The 25,409-nt window shown below is 41.5% G+C and overlaps 1 protein-coding gene across 6 annotated transcripts in view; it reads right to left on the minus strand.

Annotated features, from left to right (window-relative positions):
- NRF1 (nuclear respiratory factor 1) overlaps positions 1–25,409 on the minus strand; it is a 336,328-nt gene that overhangs the window by 257,840 nt on the left and 53,079 nt on the right. For all 6 annotated transcript variants that reach the window (XM_029615700.1, XM_029615701.1, XM_029615698.1 and 3 more), the window contains exons 2-5: positions 22,741–22,972; positions 10,849–10,963; positions 9,731–9,857; positions 7,133–7,273 (exon numbers count right to left, since the gene is read on the minus strand). In XM_029615700.1, the coding sequence (XP_029471560.1) occupies positions 7,133–7,273; positions 9,731–9,857; positions 10,849–10,963; positions 22,741–22,963 (606 nt within the window). In that variant the 5' untranslated portion in view covers positions 22,964–22,972. The remainder of the gene's footprint in view (positions 1–7,132; positions 7,274–9,730; positions 9,858–10,848; positions 10,964–22,740; positions 22,973–25,409) is intronic.

Genomic DNA, 25,409 nt, shown 5'->3' on the forward strand with positions numbered 1-25,409 from the left:
TCCAAAAGACGCATTGGGGCTTATTTTCAGGGGATATCTTATTTTTTCATGTACAACAATCTACATTTATTCATATATAAAAATCTTCCCTTCTCCCTTTTTCCAGCCCCCGCAGGCCAATGGGAAACCTCCTTTCTTCCTGCCCCACTGGCCAATGGGAAGCCACTTCATTCTGCCTGCCCCCGCCCAGGCCAATCGGAAGCCTCCTCCCTGCCAGTGGGAGTAGGAAGAAGGGAGGAAGCCTTTGATTGGCCGGTGAGGCAGGCATCGCATAGCCCGGGGGTGGAGTGGGAGGAATGGCAGTGTCGAACCCTGATGAAGCAAGGCCGCCACTGGAGCTCATCCCCGTAGCGGCGAAGAGGAGACCCGCCGAAGTAAAGCCATGGCGGAACTGAGGCCCAACCCTGCAGCGAAGGAAGAAGAGGTTTGGCGGTGAGAGCTGGTGTGTGTGTGAGTGTGAATGGGTGTCTGGTGAGAGCTTATGTGAGTGGGTGTTACCTCTCTCCAAAGGCGCCCGCTTGGGTATTTACAACTACTTAATTATAATTTATATTATCATTTATTTTAAGTATTAATGTTAATAATATTATTTATTTATATTTAATTATATATTTATATTATTATTTTATAATTCAATACATCCGTCGTGTGTTACAACGGACCTACTAAATGCGTCCGGTCTTAACTTTAATTATATACGGGCAAGTAGGTCAGCATCACAGAAAATAACATTTTGTATTATTATGTGTAATTTTCTGTGATGCTGACCTACTTGCCCGTATATAATTAAAGATTGTTTGCTTTGAACGTTAAAGGACATTAGTGAACTACTTGTCCTTCCTATTGGTATTATTTCATTGACTGCTGCCTGTTGGACTTATCGCCCTTGTAGTTTTTCGAGCAATGAAATCCCAACAATGATGACAACATTTTTAAAACAAAACGTCTAACACATATACTTTTGGAATACGCATAAACACAAACATCTACACATACTGAGTCTCCCCGGTACTTCCGCATTAAGCAGGAACATCCCTGTAAGGTTTCAGTAAATGCTAAATGGACCAGGTGCCTTTAAGTAAAGTGCAAACAGAGCAGAAAAATTTCAAATTACTCCTGTCAACTAATAAGCAGGCTGTTAATACAAACAAAAAAGCATACTTTGAAATGCCTGTATACAAACCCTGGAAGTCTAAAAAAATAAGATGAGAGAGTGAGAGTGTATAGCACTGAATGAAGAGGTAGATATAACTGGCAACTCAGAGACCTTGGGGGAGGAGGATAACCAATGGGACATTGTGATACCAGAGTAAAATTATATTGAAATGATAGAATGGATCAAATTGGTGGAGGGATAGCACTATATATATATTAAAGAGGGCATTGAGTCAAACAGAATAAATGTTCTGCAGGAAACAAAATGCAATGTTAAATCTTTATGGATAGAAATTCCAGGTGAATGAGGGAATAAAATAGCAGTGGGTTTGTATTGCCGTCCGCCTGGCCAGAATGAACAAACGGGCGATGAAATGCTAAACAAAATTAGGGAAGCTAATAAAATTAGCAGCACATCAGCACAACTGAAATGTCACATCAGGACACACTAGAGGAGTAAAGTTCCTAGATGAAATAAATGACTGCTTCATGGAGCAAAAACCAACAAGAGGGAAACTATTTTAGACCTAGTCCTTGGTGGAACACAGGATTTGGTGCGAGAGGCAACAGTGATCAGAACATGATCAAATTTGACTTAATAACTAGAGAGAGGTCGCTAACAAAATCTTCTGTGACAGCATTTATTTTTCAAAAGGGTGACAATGATAAAATGAGGAAAATGGTTAGGAAAAAACTGAAAGGAGCAATTGCGAAGATTAAAAATTTACATCAAGCATGGACTTTGTTTAATAACATCATCTTGGAAGCTCAAACCAGATGCATTCCATGCATTAGAAACGGCGGAAGGAAGTCTAACTACTGGCATGGTTAGAAGGTGAGGTGAGAGAGGCTATATCATCTAAAAGAACATCTTTCACGAAATGGAAAAGGAATCCGAAAGAAGAAGACAGGAAACAGCAGAAGCACTGGCAAGTTAGATGCAATGCACTGATAAGGAAGGTAAAGAGAGAATTTGAAAAGAAGCCTGCCATGGAAGCAAAAACTCATAATAAAAACTTTTTTAGGTACATTCGAAGTAAAGTCAAAAGCCTGTGAGGGAGGCAGTTGGACCATTAGATGATCAAGGGGTAAAAGGAGCACTTAGGGATGACAAGGCCATAGCAGAGAGACTAAATTAATTTTTTTGCTTCAGTCTTTGCTGAGGAAGATGTAAGAGAGATACCCATGCCAGAAATAATATTCAAAGGTGATGATTCAGAGGAACTGAAACAAATCTCAGTGAACATGGAAAATGTACTAGGGCAAACTGACCAACTAAAGAGTAGCAAAATCACTAGGACCAGATGGTATACACTGCAGAATACTGAAAGAATAGAAAAATGAAATTGCGCACCTGAAGACTGGAGGGTTTCCAAAACAACACCAATTTTTAAAAAGGGATCTAGGGTGATCCAGGAAACTACAGATCAGCGAGTGTCATCTGTGCCAGGCAAAATGGTAGAAATTAACATATAAATAGGCATAGTTTAATGGGACAAGACACCAGGATTTAGCCAAGGGAACTTTCTGCTACATTTTGTTCATGGCTTAGACAAACATGGATAAAGAAAGCATTTGACAAAGCCCCTCATGAGAGACTTCTTGGGAAATTATAAAGTCATGGGATAGGGGGCAGTGTCTTATTGTGGACTGCGAACTGGTTAAAAGATAGAAAACAGAGAGTAGGGCTAAATGGTAAATTTTCTCAATGGAGAAAGGTGAATAGTGGAGTGCCCCAGGGATCTGTTCTGGGCCCACTGCTTTTTAACATATTTATAAAAAAACCTGGCAATAGGAACGAGTGAGGTGATCAAATTTGTAGATGACACAAAATTATTCAAAGATGTTAAATTACAAGAGGATTGTGAAAAACTGCAAGAGGACCCTGCAAAACTGGGAGACTAGGAATGTAAATGGCAAATGAAATTTAATATGGACAAGTGCAAAGTGATAAACTTAGGGAAGCGTAACCCAAATTATAGCTGCACAATGTAAGGTTCTACATTAGGAATTACCACTCAGGAAAAGGATCTAGGCATCATTATTGAAAATACGTTAAAATGTTCTGCTCAGTGTGTAGCAGCAGCCAAGAAACCAAATAGGATGCTAGGGATTATTAGGAAAGGAATGGAGAATAAAACAGAGAATCTCATAATGCCTCTGTATCACTCCATGGTACGACCTCATCTTGAGTATTGTGTGCAGTTCTGGTCACCACATCTCAGGAAAGATATAGCAGAATTAGAAAAGGTACAGAGAAGGGCAGCCAAAATAATAAAGGGGATGAAATGATTCCCCTATGAGGAAAGGCTAAAGAGGTTAGGACTCTTCAGCTTGGAGAAGAGACAGTTGAGGGAGATATGATAGAGGTCTATAAAATAATGAGTGGCATAGAACGAATAAACATGAATCTGTTGTTTACTCTCAAAATGTACAAAGACTAGGGGACACACAATGAAGTTACTAAGTTGCACATTTAAAACTAATAATAGAAAATATTTTTTTACTCAATGAATAATTAAGCTCTGAAATTCGTTGCCAGAGGATGTGATGAAAGCTGTTAGTGTAGCTGCATTTAAAAAGGTTTGGCAAGTTCCTGAAGGAAAACTCCATAAAGCATTATTAAGGTGAATTTGGGGAAATCCACTGCTTATCCCTGGGATGAGCAGCCTGGAATCTTTCTTTTGGGATCCTGCCAGGTACTTTTGACCTGGATTGGCCACTGTTGGAAAAAGGATCCTGGGCTTGATGGACCCTTGGTCTGATCTAGTATTGCATATCTTATGTTCTTATTCAAAGCATTTATAGTCCGCTTATATGCAGATTACGGATCAGTAAATAAGGCAAACCTAATAACCTATGAACCCTGGCACTTCTTAGATACTTGTGTCATTAGGGCAGTGCAGGCAGAGAGGGAGCAGAGAAAGGAAAGGAAGAGGTTAAAAGCAGATGGATAGGGAGGAGGCTGGAACGAAGAAGTCTCAGGAGAGGGAGAACTGAAGATACTGCAAATGACAGTGACTAAAGCCAAATGCACAAGACTTGAAGGATGTGAAAGAAAGAGTGAGGAAGACAGAGAGCAGAAATTTAAAAAAGGAAAAAATAAAATAGAGTAATAATAAAGAAAAGAAGCAGACTCAAAGAAGAAACAGTGTTCTGCATAAACAAATGGTGAGAAACTTTTTTTTTTTTTTTTTTTTTAAAGGAAAAGACTCAAAATGTCAAAATAAGTTGATAAGGCTAATGAAAAAACAGAGATGATTAAGATTGCTACAACAAAAAAAAAATGCTTTTTAGAACTTCCAAGTAAGGCATGCATTGTACTGCACACAGAGGCCTGAAAAAAGTGTGCACACGCCGCCATCCTGCAGGCTGGATAGGCTGACACTCACTGCTTAGGGCAATGCACTCCCATGTGGTGTGTGTCTGACGTCTGGAGGGTCACAACACCGTAGGAGAAATGCACAAAGTCTGCACTACCCATACAGCGCTCCCCAACGGCCCTGAGAAAGTCTCAGCCATGCTACCCAATGTTGGGATCCAGCTTGTGAGCTACAAATATCAAAAGTTATCAGTGTTATCAGCAGACAAGGGTCTCTGTTTCTCATTGATCAAAAAAGAGACAAAGAGCTAAAAGCTACATAAAATAAAAAGCATTCTTACTCCCTGCTCATCAGCCAGCAGGGGCGGACTCCCAGTCTCCAGCACATCAATAAGCTTGCTCAGTGCTGGGACATTGACTCGGCTCAAGCAAACTATTTTAATAATTAACAAGATCAGATCACATACTGCAAGACACACCAAAGACAGCAGCCCCTTGTTACTTTTAACATTCTCTTCCCCAGAGGTCACTCCTCAGCTATTCATAATGTATTCATGCTTTGCACTTTCCAGGGTAGTAACAAGGACAGTTTGCTAAGGAACAAAAGCAGCACGAGCATTCAGATTTAGCAAAGATTTGTATCTGCAGGATTGGTTAAATAGAAGAGACTTTCAAAAGTCTCAACTACTTCTAGCCCGAGTATGAACCACCAGGCAAACCTTCTGGGCCTGGACAGTGTTCCTGTGTATGAGGAACCTGTCTACTGAGAAACCATGAGAGCCATTAGGAAATGACCAATATAATCTACTGTATACATGCCCTGTCTACCGAGGACAACTGAATGAGGTCTTCACGGCATTGGCACAATATATCTACTGTATACATGCCCTGTCTACCGAGGACAACTAAATGAGCTCTTCACGGCATTGGCACAATATATCTACTGTATACATGCCCTGTCTACCGAGGACAACTGAATGAGGTCTTCACGGCATTGGCACAATATATCTACTGTATACATGCCCTGTCTACCGAGGACAACTGAATGAGCTCTTCACGGCATTGGCACAATATATCTACTGTATACATGCCCTGTCTACCGAGGACAACTGAATGAGCTCTTCACGGCACTGGCACAATATATCTACTGTATACATGCCCTGTCTACCGAGGACAACTGAATGAGCTCTTCACGGCATTGGCACAATATATCTACTGTATACATGCCCTGTCTACCGAGGACAACTGAATGAGCTCTTCACGGCATTGGCACAATATATCTACTGTATACATGCCCTGTCTACCGAGGACAACTGAATGAGCTCTTCACGGCATTGGCACAATATATCTACTGTATACATGCCCTGTCTACTGAGGACAACTAAATGAGCTCTTCACAGCATTTGCACAAAAGAGCTGAGAAATATTACTAACAGAACATTATCATTACACAAACTTCCTGTCTGAGGCTTTTTCTTTACAGCAACTTGTCAAGGGCCTGTGTAAGTAACACTTCATTACTAGGGACAGCTTTCCTGACCACAGTGACACAGTATGTGCATATGTGATGTTACAAGTATCTTAACAGGCAAGAAGCATAACCCACATCCATCCCACTCTGACAGCATTTTTGCAAGGATGAACACTTCCCTCCTATTGAGGACATGTTCAGCCTACAGTTCCCGTCTGATGCAATTTGTTCCAAAATTAAATCTGTGGTTTGAACACTGTTTACTTGGTTTTTTTGCAAATTAAAAATTATACAAAACCCTTGGGTATATGGATCAAAAGCTTTGCAAAGAAAATAGAGATATTTTCCAGCTGCCTCATTGTGGATGCTCTCTCTTGAGGAATATCTTCTGGAAATAAAGGTTAACAAAAAACTAATAGAAGACGATACCTTTTTATTGGACTAACAATACATTTCTTGGCTCACTTTCGAGAACTACACTCCCTTCATCAGGTCAAGGCAAAGGATGGTGTTGCCCAAATATCCAAGTGATTCACAGATTACATTACAAGGGTGGTGTGAAGGGGAACGAGTAGTGCTTTTTAACCAGTATCTACATGGTTATAATGTGGTCAGTGGTCCCGTGCTTGAGAAGGAACCCAATCTGACTTCTGGCTAGCTTTTGCTGTTAAGAATTGCAGAACTCTTGTTGAGAATTCTGTAGAATCCAAGATTATCTGCTGCAATTTAGCACTTAAAAAACAGCATTCTCCAAGTCCCATGGGGAGCTTGGCCTGCTCAGGACAGGGAGGGACCTTGCTGCTCACTACCAGATGATGGTAAAAAGCCTGATCTTCATGAGTCATTCACACCTGCACTGTGTGGTAACTGAAGATAGTAACAGAACAAAGAAACGTTGCACAAAAGTCACACAGCAATCAGAGAGGCGCAATTCAATAAACAGTTTTATAATGGGACAAAACAGAGACCCCACAAAGGCAAAATATATGTTCTCCATACTAGTCAGATGACAAATTACACTCTAAAAAAAAACTAGAAAGGAAAGGAGCCATGCTTATATGTTTGTTGGCCTAGATGATCATACAAGATCTTGCTCTGCGTACTGAAGAGAGACTAGGAGTGCCAGCAGCGTGAAAGGATTAGGCCTGACGTATAAACGTGAACAGTTTCCAGTCCTTGCTCACCTGGGTCATCTTGTCTACAGAGACTGGAATTCCATCGATGGTTAGGGGTGGCAGCTCAGAATTAACCTCTTGTGGCGCGGGTGCATGCTCTGCCAGCGCAGACTCCAGGTCTTCCAGGATCATGCTCTTGTACTTGCGCACCTGTGGGGAATAAAGGAGGCGCAGGTAAACAAGGCAGAGAGCTGCCAGAGAGGGAGCCTGCTAGGTAACGGAGGCTCTAGGGCTGAACGAGCAAACAAGGTCACAGCTGGGAGATAAAAATACTGCACCTCTGCTCCCTCCCTGTCCGTTCAAGATATCAACCTAAAGCTGCATGAAATAAAAGAAAGATGATGAAACTCCAAGTAACACCATTAGGCAGAGAAATAAGGTGGGTGCTTCAAAGTGATACTACTGAAATACTATGAACAGGCCAGCTCTGTAGCTGAATCAATGTTAACTATTGCCTGATTTTTGCGGTCACTGACTGGCTGGGCTACTTGAAAATCTGCCATTTTCTGAATCAAAATAGAAATGAAGCTGAATATGCCTAAATGAAGGAGTGGCTTTGAGAGTCTATGTAGCAAAAAAAAAAAAAAAACCAAAACAAAAAACACAAGGATTTCCAGAGGACTTATTTCTTACTATAACCATAGGTGGCAAATTGAAACATGAACTTTTATGGGAAAGGGAATTGAACTCTTGCACTCCTAAGGAGGAATGGGATATTATTATGAACAGTACAGTGAGATCATCTCTCTCTGCTAATGAACCTGAAAATGGTTACAGGGTCTACCTTCTGATGGTATTCAGAGCTTCAGAGAGCTTGCACCGAATTTATTCTCCAGCCAGTGACGAAGTTTGGTGGAACCGTGGGAATGTAGGTATCATGGCATGCCGGGAAAGGGTTCAAGCCCTCGTTGCTGAGAGAAATAAAGTTAATCTTCCTTGGGATTCAAAAATGCGTGTTCTCTTCTTTCTCCCGGTTAACAGCAGAAAGTTAATTAGGCAACTTCTAACTGCAGCAAAATGTGAAACAGCATTATTCTGAAGAGCGGGGACGCACAGATTATGCCCTCTCTGCTTACATGTTTCTGGAACGTGTGCCGTATGCAATACCTAATGGCATTACGAAAAGATACTCTAGCAATAGGATTCCTTGTGTTTGGCGTGTATTATTACTTGGGTAGAGAAGGGAGGGCAGGAAGGATGGAGGGAGGAAGAGGGAGGGAAGGTAAAATGAAAAAAAAAAGTGTATGATTTCCATTTGATTGCAATGGAATATGTTGTATTACTTATTTGCTCTTTATGGCTTGTGCAACTGTTTGTTGCTGATTTGGCATTAAATAAAAACTTTAATTAAAAAATTGCCTATTTTATGAAAAACTTGATGGTACAGACTGGGGTGAGAATGGAGCACAGTTACATAAAGGCGGAAAGGCTATTTATAGCGTAACCGAAGAGCAGAGTAAAAATAACCCTATTTACCAGCGTTCTTGGAAATGACCCCTATGTACTAAGCACTGCCGCCCGCCCTGGAATTACCAGCAATACCCCTGCTCTAATTCTCTCTCCTCCCAAGTCCCACCATGTACTAGAGCACCAGATTTAAACAGCATCTTTGGGATGCCCGAATGCACTGGCCCATGTCACAAAAACTAAGTGAAGCATTACAATTGCTGCCCATGCATCCACTCATAAGCAGGGGAGGGAAAGCAGTAACAGTCAATAAAATATTCTTCAATTACAGCTTGAGATCTGGAGGGGATGTGGGCTGGCAATGAAACTACAAGTGCCCCGAGTGGTCAAGGTATTTGGATACCCTTCCTGCTGCCACCTCAGAGGCATGAGGAGTCTCATGACATCATATGCTCTTTTGCAGTCAACTGCTATTTCCAGAGAGAGAGAGAGCACATGGATTGATTTCCCATTGTTGCCGTGCTTCCTTCCATGTGCTCTTCTATGACAAAGGTTAGCTTTTATCAAACCCAAACTGAGCAAGAGGAGTTACCGCAAGCTTATTTCAAAGCACGGGAAAAAATCAAGAATGCACCTCATCAGTCCTCGGTACATATTTACAGTCTGGCTCCCACGAAGCAGCAATTACTACTCTTTCATGGGAGTGAAATCGGTGAGGGGAATGGCATCAGCAGAGGGCGACTACTGAAACAAGCCGCATGGTGTCGGCTCGGTGCAAGAAGTTTCTCCCATCAGGGAAGAAAGAACAATGGGACACATGTATGCTCTCCACAGACTCTGATGCAATAAAAAGATACCTTGCATGGCAATCTGCAGTTGCCCTCAGTGACAGCCCTGTTTCTCCCCAGAGAGCTGGGGGATTTTTCTGTCCTTTACCTGCTGGCTGTGTTCCCTCATGGAGGCAGCTTAGAGGTGAACTACAGATATCTTAAAGCGGCAGTTCAACACGGCACAGGTTTTGGAGGAAGACAAAACAAAAATTGTGCAGGGGGGCTCCAGAGCTTTGCTTTCTATTCTGTTTTAAAGGGAAGGAGAGGAATCCTGGCAGGGAATAGGGATATTTTAAAGACAAAAAAATAGAAAGTAAGTAAAAAAAAAAAAAAGATGAACAGTGGCCGGTCTTTTATCCCATGTCCTCACCACATTCTCCAACGGTGCAGCACCAAAAACTTTAAAGATAGGATTGGGCTTAGAAGGAGAGATGCACAGAACGATCGCCTGCTGCCCAACTCTGGTGGTGTATTCGTCTAACGTGGCCCGGAGCTTCCTTCAAGAGAGAAACAGGAAGGGAACAAAAGGATAAGTAACATCAGGCAAGCTTCAACCCACAATATCACTGTACGGTCAGTACCATTTCACATGCACGATCCAAACAAAGCAGATACAATCAATCAATCTCTTTAGGTCTTGTTGAGTTTATAATATTTTTTTACCGTCATTATCTGTCTCCATTCTGATTCACTGTGCAGCTACAGTACTCGCTGTTTCATGGAACAGGGAAGGAGCAAGGGGAAGGGGGAACAGGAGAGAGCAATGCAGCAGTGCCACATACGTATCATTCTTGGTCAATTTAAACCCCCTTAGTCTCTCACCCTGAACCCACAACCATGCAAAGCCCCCTCCAGTGGCTGAGTGCAGATGCAGCCCGTATGGATCTTGTGCAAGGCCATTTTCTCAGTCTGGCCAGCAGGTGTCGCTACAAGATCAAGACTGAGTTCTTCCTCAGCGCACAGGCTGCAAATTTTGTCTCTGTGAAGGTCCCAGTCCCAGATCATCCAAAGGATGTGTGCTGTTTGTGTGCACAGAATTTTCCACTGTGAACACAAAACATGTATATAGATATTACCTGGCACATAACCAAAACTGTGTGGTCAAAAAAGGGTTTCTGTTTTTGCTGGCATTCAGTATTAGTTGTTCTCGCCTATCTGTGGAACCTGCACTAGCAATAACAGCAACCTTCATGAGAAACAAGACATAGTGGCGACTGTACTGTTCTACTCCACAACACCAGTGGTTCCTGACACTTGATCCAAATCAATTGCTTTCAGGCAACCGCAGTATGGACTAAAACGCAAGCATTGGTACATAAGTCGGCAGTAAGAGCGGGGATTAGAACTGAGGTGCTGGAAGATGCAATAACTTGCACATGGACACGCAGTCAGTGCAAGAAGTCGGGTGTCGACCTCATTTCTTCCGAAGGGTAGCTCGTGTGCTAAGCACCGGACCACTCCCGTGATTACTCCAACAGAAGTCCTCACCGTAACAAGCGCGTCTGCTGCCTCTTGCGGATTGATGGGTTGGATTCAAAGACATGAGGTCGCTTTCGCTTCTTTCCTGTTGCCACAGCTGCAGCCGCTGCCATTCCAACCGGACCTGCAACCAAGAATTTATTCATGTATGGCTTGCATTTATAACACCGTCATTCAGTGCACTAGAAGTTCCCAATAGCAAGCCACTTTAAAAAAAAACCTCGCTATATGAACTGTACCACTGTACGAGGACAGCAGCTGAGGTAGAAATGTCAGAAACATGAAAAAGATATTTGCTGCATGAAACAGATATTGCTTAACAGCTCTCCCTACATGGTAATCCAAGGGGAGAAAAAAACAAAACAGTTTCAATATGTGGCCAGTTCTGAGCATTAAAAACAAAAAATAAAACCTTCCTGACCCCATATATGAGACGGGATTAAAATATCTTTTTCCTATAAAAACTTGTCCAAATGAGTGGCATGAGAGGCTATGGAGATGGATGCGATGACACAGAAATTGAGCAGAAGAGACCAAGCTTTACTGGGAACACCCATACTGTGCACTTCACACAATAATTATGTTTGCCATGGCATTTGCAAGCAATTTGAATAGAGTATCGAGCGGTATGTGAAGAGAACTGTGCGTGCGGGGAACGAGGGTGCGCCCGGCACTGCCGCACTCTTTCTAACGCGGCATAACTGTATCGACCTGTTAGAGAGGGAAGGGATGAGCTGTGGGGAGTTGCGTGGCTTTGTTAGTGGTACTCCTTTAAGTGGCTCTTCAAATACACCTCAAGGGGAGTTTTAATTCTTCTTCCTGGGCACTACTTCTTCTCTCATGACAATGTATCTCACATGTTTTCAGAGGTACAACTGTATTCTATATTGCCATTTAATTAAAAAAAAAAAAAAAAACCTCTTTATTGAACTTACTTTTGAACTATATGAATAAGCCAAATCAGCCAGCCGGGCCAGTTTGGCACTAGTGGTTTAAGGGCAGTATTTTTTATTTTTTTTTTTTAAGAGATTACATACCAACAGCAATGTATAAAAATAAAGATGGACAACAAAGATCTAAATGACAGGAATAACTAGGTAGACAGAATGGGTCAGCTGGTTTTTTTCTATCATCATCTACCACGTTATCATGAATGCATTTAACATTCTAACCAGGTCTCGCAGCTTTTGGGGAGGGGTAAGGGGTTGGTTTTCACTTATGCAGGTGGATCAAAGGCTGAGGCACCATGGGCTTTCATTTGCAGCCGTCGAGGTCCCACTCTCTTCCCTCTGTTTCTCAGCCATCACAGCAACAGTCCTCTGGCGGAGAATCACGACCACAGCTTACTCCAAAACCAGGTACACTGCAACTTTAAACTAGTCGGTAGGTGTAGCTGTTGTAGCAATGGCTGAAATAGCTTCCATGGGGGCTACGAGCAATGCCTTTCCAGCATGCTTAACCTCTGCTGACCTGAACAACAAGAGAAAGGGGTCCAGAAGCTGAACCCATGTGTCAGCATTGCCACTTGGCCAAGGAATTCTGAGCCCAATATTCAAAAGATATCTGGTTATTTAAGTTATCCGGATATAACTTATCCAGATAACTTGGAAGGGATATTTGGCAGCACAGTAACGCTGCTGAAAATAACTGGATAAGTTCTAGTTAAACAGATAAGTAATATCTGGATAACGTTAACGTAACTGGATAATCCTGAATACAGGCATTTATCCAGTTAAGATAACCCGATAAGTTGCCCCACGTCATCCACCCCAAGATATCTGGCTATTTTCTTAGCCGGATAAATACTTATCCTGCTAAGTGGCAGCCGATAAACATATCCAGATATTCAGTGGCTGCCACTTATCCGGCTAAATAGTGTTTCAATATTGGCCCCTCTGTTTTTTGCATATGTAATCAGCCTATGAAAAAAGATGTGAAGGTCTCCTTCAAAATGATACTTCTGAGGAAAAAACCTGTATTGTTCATGATGTTTCATTTTATTTCATATTTGTAAACTGCCTCTCAAAAAAAAAAAAAAAAAAAAAGACCCAAAGCAGTTCATATATTGATAAGAGTACAATCCTGCAAAAGTACAATAAACATACTAATCCCTCAAGAGGAACCCAAATTCTACTCCTTCTCTCATTGGGGAAAAAAGTAATTATCTCCCGTACAATCTAAATACTACATATCAAAGTCTCCAACCCAAAACTGCATATAAACTACTCTCCCAATTGAAAACATCATATAAAATGTACAATATCCAAACCAAAAATAACAATAAAGTAGGATACTCCCACTACATAAAAATACATAACAATAACCCCATCAATTACTTAACAGCAAAACTCCCAGGGCTCCCAAAGGAGCGCCCCAAAGGGTGACCCCTTTAGGACTGCCCTTTTAGCAGCAACCTGCCCTCATGTGTGGCCTTTGGCTATATATATATTAGGGGGTGGGGACACCAGCAAGCTACAGGAACACCATCTGAGCATTGGTACTAGGGCAGCGATTTAATAATAAAAAATAAAATACAATTTTTTTTTTTTAAATCTCTCTCTGGCTCTTCTGCCTGTTCACAGACTTCCAGCCTCATCTCTATAATATTCTCTATTGCTCTCACTGTCCCGCTGCAACTAAGATGGATGTAATCTATTTCCCAGTAAATCCTTGCTCTTCTCCCACACATCTTGGATTTACTTCCATTGGCTTTATTCCCTTCATCTTTCTTACTTAGAAGGAACCTGGGCATAATCTTCAACTCTGCTAAACGTAGTTGCTCGTTTAACTATCAATTATGCAACATATTCAAAATCCACACCTAACTTTGAATGCTCACCACTTACTCCTGTAAGCTTTTTACTCCTAAGCTCGATTACTGTAATAGCTCACTAGTTGGCCTTCCTTAGGTTCTTCACAAATCTGCAGCCCAGTTGTGTGTGCTTCTCCACTATCTTCAGTTGCATTAATTGACTTCACATTAAATTCTGCTGTCAATTCAAGATCCTCAGAGTTTAGCTTGCAATGTTATTCTGCTCTCTGTCTCATCTTTCTCTCTCTGTTTCCCCTTTGAATACCTCAAGTAATCTCATCAAACTCTTTCCTGTGTGCCTCAAGAAGGTTGCTTCTTGGTTTTGGGCCTTCTCTGATCTTGTACCCCCCATGCATGGAACGAGCACGCTCCTGTTTCCACGGGTCCCCATGCTTTTATATTTAAATCCTGGTTAAAGACTTTTTTTTTTCCAAGCTCGCTATTTCTTAATCCACCACTTGGTATTTCAGCTGCTACTTCTATTTATATTTGTTACCCATCTGCGATCTATGTAGACCACAATGTTTTGTATTGCACTTGATAAATGCAGAAATAAATAAATAGGAGCAATAACTAGAAGAGCTTGCTGAGATCAAATTCAGAGTGTCCCTTATGAAAGAATCATGAGCAGCATGTGCCAGTAAAACTCTTTGGCAGCCTGTGAATTACGGGAGACGATACCGGCTGCTTTCAGACATCTAATAAAAAAACATCTGCATTTTCTGGCCAGAAAGCCATCATTATCCTATTCTGAAATCATTTACAAATAATTCCGCTATGTTTCAGCAATTACTTTGCTAGACATGAGACTGCCATTTAATTTTTGCAGCTCTGGTGCCCTCTCCAGGATACTCAGAAATCTGTATGCTTGTAGCACAACACGTCTATTTATAAGGAAACACAATCAAAGCAGCAGAAGTATTCCCTAGATTTGTGAAAATGTCACCTTGACAGTTTTTTGGGGGTTTTTTTTGGAGGGGGGGGTCATGTGAAAGATTTTGAAGTACAATTAAAAAAAACTACAAGACTGATGTGAACATGTGTCCAATGGATGCTTTCGTGAGGTTCAAGTCAGATTTATGGATCGTGTAAACAACTGGAAACTTCCCATGCCTCCTCTCATCCAATGATGGGTAAAGCATCAGAAATTCATCTGACCTTGGCAAAATGTGAACAAGGGATATAAAGGCAGACTTTTGAGCAATTTGGAAGCCCTTGCAGACATATCTTGACATTAACTCAGAGGAAGAGAAATTGAAGAATTAGAGGTCATGAGGCAGAACTCTGAGGGAGAAGACTCAGGAACATCAAGAAATATTTTTTCACAGAAAGTGACAGATGCCTAGAATTCCCTTCCTGAAGAGATGGTGGAATTTAAGGATGCATGTGTTAAGCATAGGGAGACCTCCGCGAGGCACGATAATACGCATGTATACTGGCACGTGGAGATCTACTACAGTATTTTATAACCTGCACAAATCTGGTCTGCTCAGGTTATAAAATACACATATGTTCACCCTCCAACACACACATGTACGTTTTAGCACATGCGAAAATCAGCAATGCTTTGAAAGCACATACTTTATCTACTTATTTTCTTAATACATTGCACTGGCTTCCCATACAGCAACAAATTCAATACAAAACTCTGACAATCTTTCATAATTTAATTCATAAATCCTCTGCTGTATGGTTGTGTTCCATCACATCATCTACACTCCATAGACAAAAACCTTTTACAAGTTCCAACGATTAAAACTGCGAGGTTTCATTTAACCAGCAAGTGTGCTTTTTCAATAGCAGGCCCTATCCTCTGGAATTACATCCCAGACTCACTTAGGCTTCTAACAAGTCCAAAGGAGTTCAGGAAAAAATTGAAAACATACCTATGCTCTGTTGTGTATGGCAAGCTTCAAGCAATATGACTATTTCCTTCTTTTATGAGAACTTCTTTTAGTTATTAACTCAATGCCTTTTATTTTGACATGATTTGTCTTGTTGTAATATTTGTAATTGGTTTGACCTATGTTTTAATTAAGGCAAGTTTGCTCACCGTAACCGGTGCTTCCCATAGATAGTAGGATAAATTAGCCATGCTGTTTGGGCGACGTCACCGACGGCAAGCTCTTTCGCACATTCTCTTCTTCAAAGACAAAGTTTTGATTTACTGCACCTGCGCGGCATCTCCCGCACGTAGCGCGTAACCGGTCTCTTCAGCTATTAATAAAGCTAGCAGGTAGCACTCTCATTAGAAAAGTAGAAAAACATGTCCAGGGAGGAGGGAGGATATGCATGGCTAATTCATCCTGCTATCTACAGAAAACACCATTTATGGTAAGCAAACTTGCCATTTTCTGTCAATAAGCAGGCTGAATTAACCATGCTGTTTGGGAGCCCCAAGCTTAAAGCAAAATAACCCGCATGGAACAGAGGCGAACGACCTCGTTCTTTTTATTGGTACTTGGGAGTTTTGGGGGGTTTTTTTCCTTACTCCCCAGTGGACATGGTGTTCTGACTGCTTGTCCCAACCCACTATATGAGGCTGTTAGCTGGTCTAGGCAGTAATGTGCAGTAAAGGTGTGGACTGATGACCAGTTAGCAGCTCTACAGATATCCTCTATGGGTACATTTCGTAGATGTGCAATGGAGGATGCTGTGGGTCACACCTGATGAGCAGAAACTGAGGGCACATGTGCTGAATTATGACCGAATTCAATACAATCCTTGATCCAGTTGGATGATGTCCTTTTGGAAACTGCTACTCCCAATGAGTTAGGGTTGAAAGAAATGAATAATTACGAGGATTGCCAATGAAGCAGAGTCCTTGCTTATAGTAAGCTAGTGCTCTTTTGCAGTCCAAAGAATAGAGCAGATTCCCTTTTGTTCTTATGAGGTATAGGAAAGAAGATAGGTAGTGATATGCCTTGATTGTTGTGAAAAACTAAAACTTCTTTAAGTAGAAATCTGGAATGAGTACTAAGAACTACTTTGTCATGATAAAACTGCAACTAGGAAGAGAAGTGAATTTAGGCTTGTAATTTCACTTACTCTTCAGGCTGAGGTTATTGCTATGAGAAAAATCACCTTCCAAGTAAGATTCTTGAAATGCACAGATTGTAGTGGTCGAAGGGAGTCTTCATAAGAGCTGACAATACCACATTCAAATCCCAGGGCACCAGAGGTTTTCGGACTGGAGGATGAAGATTACAGTCCTCTCACGAATCAAGATCCTAAGGGGTGGGAAGTCACGGAGTCGTGTTTGCCCCTTTCATGATAAGCAGCTATAGCACTTAGGTGGGCTCTGACTGATGATGTTGCCAAGCCCGACCTGGAGAGATGAAGCAAGTAATTGAGGATTGTTCTGGGTGTCGAGGAAAAGGGGCTAATGCCCTGATTTTGACACCATTTGAAAGAATAATTACACCTGGTTGATGGCTTCCTCGCTGCTATGATAATTCGTTGAACATCTGCTGAAAGAGTTAAGCCTTGCAAGATGTCAATTTCAAAATCCAGGCCATCAGGTGTAGAGAGGAGTACAGAGGGTGAAGAAAGGAACCCCCTTCCTGTGTCAAGAGATCTGGACGCTGACCGAGATCTAGTGGATCGCTTTCAGAGTACTGTACCAGATAAGCAAACCAGATGCTATGAGAATCATGCAAGCTCTGTCCTAGATCACCTTCTGAAATGTTCTTGAGATGAGAGGAATCGGAGGAAATGCATATAGGAGACCTCATGACCATGACATTAGAAAGGCAGCCTGTGTCCTTCTGAGTCGACTTGGAAGAACGGAGTAGAACTGAGGAACTTTTCAATTTTGCTCTGTGGCAAAAAGATCTATCCAAGGGCGACCCTACCATAGAAAGATTTGGTCTGCTACTGATGGGTTGAGTAACCATTTGTGGGGATAAAATACTCTGCTGAGATGGTCAGCCAAAATATTCACTATTCCTGGTAAGTACATGGCACTCAAGGTTATTGAGTTGTTGAGGGCCCACTCCCAGATCCAAACTGCCTCCCTAAAAAGGATTCAGGATCCCGATCTGCCCTGTCATTCACATAAAACATGGCCACATGATTGTTCGTATGAATCATGAGGGTATTGCGATGGAGAAGGTACAGAGAAGGGCTATCAAAATGATAAGGGGAATGAAACAGCTCCCCTATGAGGAAAGACTAAAGAGGTTAGGACTTTTCAGCTTGGAGAAGAGACGGCTGAGGGGGGATATGATAGAGGTGTTTAAAATCATGAGAGGTCTAGAACGGGTAGATGTGAATCGGTTATTTACTCTTTCGGATAGTAGAAAGACTAGGGGGCACTCCATGAAGTTAGCATGGGGCACATTTAAAACTAATCGGAGAAAGTTCTTTTTTACTCAACGCACAATTAAACTCTGGAATTTGTTGCCAGAGGATGTGGTTAGTGCAATTAGTATAGCTGTGTTTAAAAAAGGATTGGATAAGTTCTTGGAGGAGAAGTCCATTACCTGCTATTAAGTTCACTTAGAGAATAGCCACTGCTATTACTAGCAATGGTTACATGGAATAGACTTAGTTTTTGGGTACTTGCCAGATTCTTATGGCCTGGATTGGCCACTGTTGGAAACAGGATGCTGGGCTTGATGGACCCTTGGTCTGACCCAGTATGGCATTTTCTTATGTTCTTACCTTCTCCATCACAATTATATCTTTTTTGAGATTCGCCGACCAGAATTGTACACAGTATTCAAGGTGCGGTCTCACCATGGAGCGATACAGAGGCATTATAACATTTTCCGTTTTATTCACCATTCCCTTCCTAATAATTCCTAACATTGTTTGCTTTTTGACTGCCGCAGCACACTGAACCGACGATTTCAATGTGTTATCCATTATGACGCCTAGATCTCTTTCTTGGGTGATAGCACCTAATATGGAACCTAACATTGTGTAACTATAGCATGGGTTATTTTTCCCTATATGCATCACCTTGCACTTATCCACATTAAATTTCATCTGCCATTTAGATGCCCAATTTTCCAGTCTAACAAGGTCTTCCTGCAATTTATCACAATCTGCTTGTGATTTAACTACTCTGAACAATTTTGTATCATCTGCAAATATGATTACCTCACTTGTATTTCTTTCCAGATCATTTATAAATATATTGAAAAGTAAGGGTCCCAATACAGATCCCTGAGGCACTCTACTGCTCACTCCCTTCCACTGAGAAAATTGTCCATTTAATCCTACTCTCTGTTTCCTGTCTTTTAGCCAGTTTGTAATCCACGAAAGGACATCGCCACCTATTGCATGACTTTTTACTTTTCTTAGAAGCCTCTCATGAGGAACTTTGTCAAACGCCTTCTGAAAATCCAAGTACACTACATCTACCAGTTCACCTTTATCCACATGTTTATTAACTCCTTCAAAAAAGTGAAGCAGATTTGTGAGGCAAGACTTGCCCTGGGTAAAGCCATGCTGACTTTGTTCCATTAAACTATGTCTTTCTATATGTTCTGTGATTTTGATGTTTAGAACACTTTCCACTATTTTTCCTGGCACTGGAGTCAGGCTAACTGGTCTGTAGTTTCCAGATCGCCCCTGGAGCCCTTTTTAAATATTGGGGTTACATTAGCTATCCTCCAGTCTTCTGGTTCAATGGATGATTTTAATGATAGGTTACAAATTTTTACTAATATATCTGAAATTTCATTTTTTAATTCCTTCAGAACTCTGGCATGTATACCATCCGGTCCAGGTGATTTACTACTCTTCAGTTTGTCAATCAGGCCTACCACATCTTCTAGGTTCACCGTGATTTGGTTCAGTCCATCTGCATCATTACCCATGAAAACCTTCTCCAGTACGGGTACCTCCCCAACATCCTCTTCAGTAAACACTGAAGCAAAGAAATCATTTAATCTTTCCGCGATAGCTTTATCTTCTCTAAATGCCCCTTTAACCCCTCGATCATCTAACGGTCCAACTGACTCCCTCACAGGCTGTCTGCTTCGGATATATTTTTAAAAGTTTTTACTGTGAGTTTTTTGCCTCTATGGCCAACTTCTTTTCAAATTCTCTCTTAGCCTGTTTTATCATTATCTTACATTTAACTTGCCAATGCTTATGTATTATCCTATTTTCTTCTGTTGGATCCTTTTTCCAATTTTTGAATGAAGATCTTCTTTCACCTCCCCTTTTAACCATGCCAGTAATCGTTTTACCTTCTTTCCACCTTTCTTAATGTGTGGAATACATCTGGGCTGTGCTTCTAGGATGGTATTATTTTTTTTTTTTTTTAACAATGACGCCTCTTGCACACTTTTTACCTTTGTAGCTGCTCCTTTCAGTTTTTTTCTAACAATTTTTCTCATTTGATCAAAGTTTCCCTTGTGAAAGTTTAGCACGAGAGCTGTGGATTTGCTTACTGTCCCCCTTGCAGTCATTAAATCAAATTTGATCATATTATGATCACTACTGCCAAGCGGCCCCACTGTTACCTCTCTCACCAAATCCTGTGCTCCACTGAGAATTAGATCTAAAATTGCTCCCTCTCTTGTCAGTTCCTGAACCAATTGCTCCATAAAAATGTCATTTATTCCATCCAGGAACATTATTTCTCTAGCATGTACCGATGATACATTTACCCAGTCAATATTGGGGTAATTGAAGTCTCACACCAAAAAATAAACAGTTAATCTTTTTACACAACGAATACAAAATCTCACTCTAGAACATTATGAAATCCCAGATTTTTCTTCAATGTGCAATATTTCAATATACAACGTTTCATATATATGACTTTATGTAAAGGACCGTCATAACACCCATGGGCATACAAGCATCTTCGCTTTATTACATCGCTTTATTACATCGATCCTTTACATAAAGTCATATATATGAAACGTTGTATATTGAAATATTGCACATTGAAGAAAAAACTGGGATTTCATAACGTTCTAGAGTGAGGTAATTGAAGTCTCCCATTATTACCGCACTACCAATTTGGTTAGCTTCCCTAATTTCTCTTAGTATTTCACTGTCAGTCTCACCATCTTGACCAGGTGGATGGTAGTATACTCCTATCACTATAGTCTTCCCCAACACATAAGGGATTTCTACCTATAAAGATTCAATTGTGCATTTAGTCTCATGCAGGATGTTTATCCTGTTGGACTCTATGCCATCCCGGACATAAAGTGCCACACCGCCTCCCGGGTGCTCCTCCCTGTCACTGCGATATAGTTTGTACCCCGGTATAGCACTGTCCCATTGGTTGTCCTCCTTCCACCATGTCTCTGAGATGCCAATTAAGCTTAAAGTTTAAAGCATTGCAGCTATGTAAAATCTCACTTGGGTGATATCATTTGGGCAAAATTTTTAGTTTTGCAAAGGAGGGATTATCATCCTGGTCACGGTGTCATTGGGCCAGCTATATTTTTCTTTTAAAAACTCAGTTTCTGGGCTGGTTACTGATTCAGTTCTTCCCTTTTTTTTTCTCTTTTTTTGCTTTTAAGCCTTGGAATTTAGTATTATCTTTAGGACTGAGAGGTTTTTTTGGAGATAGGGTTTCTTTTCATGGAATATTTAATGACTGCACGGTTATTTGATTACTTTCCATCTGCTTCAGGTTATGCTTACATAAATTGCGGGTAGATGTATTGTTTTAAATGTCATTGTTACGTAAAATACTTACTGCACTTGCATATAATGCGCCTTGAGCTACCAATGAAAAGGCATGAGCTAAATACATAGTAAGTAAATAAATGTAGAGTTGTCACCACATTGTCCTGCTGGTGTAGCATTTCTTTTGGTCTGTATTGTTTTTCGATAATTTTGTGTATGCATTGGATAGAAATTTCTATTCTTTCACTAAAAACTTTTTTAAAAATTAGCTATGTGATCATGTGTATAAAGTGCCAGTGTCCTTGCTTGAATGCAGGCTAGTGAAAATGTCACAGTTACCAGGCCAGACCACCCCGGTTGAAAACTGCCCTCTCAGAGGAGCTCAAAGCACATAGAAACAAAGAAACATAGAAATGATGGCAGAAGACGACCAAATGGCCCTTCCAGTCTGCCCAGCAAGCTTCCACACTTTTTTTTCTTTTTTTCCTCTTTCATACTTATCTGTTACTCTTGGCCTTTAGTAACCTTTTGGTTCTATTTCCCTTCCACCCCCGCCATTAATGTAATCTTTTGGTTCTATTTCCCTTCCACCCCCGCCATTAATGTAGAGAGCAGTGCTTGACTGCTTCTAAGTGAAATATCTAGCTTAATTGGTTAGGGGTAGTAACCACCACCATAAGCAAGCTACTCCCACACTTATTTGTTTACCCAGCCTGTGCAATTCAGTCCTTGTTGGTTGTTATCTGAATATAAATCCACTTTTCTTCATTTCCCCCTGCCGTTGAAGCAGAGCGCTTCTCTGGATATGGATTGAAAGTGAAGTATCAGGCTGTCACAAAAACTGTGCTTCTAGCTGGATTAAAAAGAGGCATCCCAGGGTGGGGATGGGGGTTTGGGCCGCACATACATTTGATTTTGAAATGAGCAAATGCTGCTTTGCCCCTGTCCCACTGCCTTCAGTTAAAGAGGGTAAAAGATATGCAGACACTTGGTGCCTACAAGGTGCGAGGGTGCAACAGATCTTGCATACTTTGTGAAAAATTGCCCCTGGTGTATTTATGTGACAGAATGATGCAGATCCTTGTTCTCACAGGAACGTATGGTGTCAGTGTCTCATTCAAGAAACATCACGCGTTATTCCAGTAGTCACTGATCACTTGACAAGTCCACCAGCCTTGGCATGTTCTCTGCACTGTGTGAAAACATCCCGATGTACAGTCAATCTTATCTACAAGTCTGAAATATGTAACCATGTCTAATATTAGCTACAGCGTTTTAGCTATTGCTGGATTGCTCTAATATCAAACCCCGTTTCCACATCCACATCACATGTTCTTGAACTCATAGGATTGGGTATTAAATGGTGCTTAGAGCAAGCAAGCAAGCAACACTGACACTATGTACTTTCATAATATGCACAGTACAGAGGGTTCAGATTTCCCTTTCTCCCCCGTGAGCAAGTGAGGGAAATGACAGGCTCTTACCTGCAGCAGCCAGGTGAGCAGTGACTTCATCCGTAGCTGTGGAGTTCAGGATGTCCGAGTCATCGTAGGAAGTGTCCCCGGGGGATGACGGAGAATCTTCATCCGCACTCAGCATGCTGTGCTCTGTGTACGTAGCCACGTGGACCTGTTGCACTTGCTGAGCCACTGCATGGGCCTCGATGGTGGCCATGTGCTCAGCCTGAGTCACCCCGTGTTCCTCCATCAGCGACTACTGTTCAGGCACAAACAGATAAAAGCTGTCAGTAAGGCATTATTAAGCCACAAAACAATTCGGGGAGGAAGGAGAGTGATAACTATTAAAGGTGACTGAGACACACAGTAGGATAAGTTGAGTAGGTCAAAGAGGAATTTTTTTTTTTGTCTTTTTACCATGGCTTCATATTTTTCTAAACCATGGGAAAGTGCTTCCTACATTCATGACACAGCTACAAGTAACTTTATTGCAACTTAATCCATGCTCTTGGAGCTACCACCTTCTCTAACATGTGATGAGCAGTATTAGTTTTCAGGAAGGGGTCACCCACGGGTTTTCGATGTGCTAAACCCCTTACTGTATAAGGGGTATAACTGTATAAGGGGGTAACAGACCCACGTCGAAAACACGCATCCAATTGCATGCTAAACGGTGCGCTCGGCCAAGTGCACTGTACTATATTGGTCTGTAAGAATGCACTTATGTCACACAAGTACGAAGGAAGAAAAACAAATCTAGCAGATCTTGCTTGGTTGATAAGCAGTACTACTAAGAAAATTAATTTAATATTCACAAGTGTATAACATTTTTTTTCTTGCTTTATGAAAACTGACATTCAAAAATATTCCTCACAAAGCATCCAAATGATTTTTGCCTTGAGTCAAGTGATGTACTGCACAGACTAAGAGGCTGGAGATCTGCCAGCCAGTCTAGTCCAAGTAAATGCACAGCCTGCGAGTACAGCCTTGTATCTAAGTTTCAGAGGGAAACTATGTGGGTACTCTCCCTTTCAAAATCACCTACAAAATCCTGCAGGCCAAAACTACCTGTGGACTTCACACCGGCAATTTGTGCAGGCAATAAATTTGCTGGAACATAACATGTGTTGATTTGAAATTGTTCCCCTATTTTGCCCTTTTCCTGCCACTGGGGACGCCTCCCCTCAGAGTGGCTAAATGTACAAGCACTGTGAAAGCCAGCACATGCTTTTAAACCGGGGGAGGGCAGCATTGTCAGCTGAGTAATTTACTCATAGGTTAAAGTTGCCCTCTTTAAGCTTATTACACCTTTCCAACATCAGGGGGCATCAGACTCAAAGAAAAGTGAGAAGAAATGGAGAAGGCTGAATTGCTTCTACCTCAAAACACCTCTACTACACATAAAAAGTAATGACATGAGAAGCAGGGAGATAGTTCTGATTTAATTCTCCACCACAGCACAAAGGGCATCCAGATGCTGAAAGTGTCTTTCACACAAGATGTTAAAAAAAAAAAAAACAACAGAGACCCTGCCTAATTTACACAAGAGCTGGCATCTAGTCTGATTTCCACATGAGGCAAGGCAGGACAGGAGACAAGGGCTGGACACACGTGGACTTAGGCTGGGCAGACTGGGGCAAGGCAAGGCACGGGTCTCAGCGCTTGCCAATTCTGAGTGAAATAAGTCCGGGGTGGGTAGAAGGCAGTCTCCTCGCTGAATAAGTTATGTGCGGTTTTGTTTTAAGAGGGGGAAGGGGGGAGTCATTTTTATGGTCAAGGAATTGTTTCATTGACTGTAATTTTTAAAATAGTGTTTTGTCTTTGTGAACCGCTCTGGCCAGATCTGGTATCTGTTGTGCGGTAATTAAGAAATAAATTATAATGTAGGTTTGTACAATGTCATGCCTATAGAAATAATCTTACTGGGCTCAGAATTCTTGCAGCTAAACTAACCCTGGAGGTCTTTGTAAGCTGTGAGACCTTTAAGTGGGCCAACATAAGAGATCCAGATGTTGTGGAAACCACCCAGGTCCCTTTTCAGACGAAACTGCAAGGCTGAAGGGAAGGAAGTATTTATAATGCACAGTATCTAGCTGGCCTCTTGTGAGCAGCTTAGACTGATTTGTTTCCCTGTTAAAAACAGCCAGAGAAGAAAAATCGCACTATTTCTGTGCCTACCACCCCGAGGATTAAATACAGGGATAGAAGCACATCCTAATAAACAACTAAACCTTGCGGCTGCACCCTTAAGAAAATCCTGGCAGACAGGGAGTGGGATGAGACCACCCTTTCCCCAATTGTCAGGTCTGTCTATATTAATAAAAGCCACTATCCACCCAATTTAACAAAAAAAAAAAACAAAAAACAGAGTCTGGACTATTCTGTGCTTTCCAGTTATAAACCTATCTCCTCCCTTTATTTCCAGGCAAAGATACTTGAATTTATTCATCTCCAACAGCTGAATGATTTCTTAGAAACACCGATTACTTCCTTATTGGATTCTTTTTGGTGGGGGTCTGGACAGCGGTAAGAAGTACCTACTGGTGGTCTTAGATATTTCATCCGCCTTTGACACCCTGGATCATGAGAAAGCGCAGTTGCTTACCTGTAACAGGTGTTCTCCTAGGACAGCAGGATGTTAGTCCTCACGCGTGGGTGACATCATACGATGGAGCCCAGCACAGAAAACAGATTGC

The sequence above is a fragment of the Rhinatrema bivittatum genome, chromosome 9, assembly GCF_901001135.1.
Source record: "Rhinatrema bivittatum chromosome 9, aRhiBiv1.1, whole genome shotgun sequence".
Lineage (NCBI taxonomy): Eukaryota > Metazoa > Chordata > Amphibia > Gymnophiona > Rhinatrematidae > Rhinatrema > Rhinatrema bivittatum.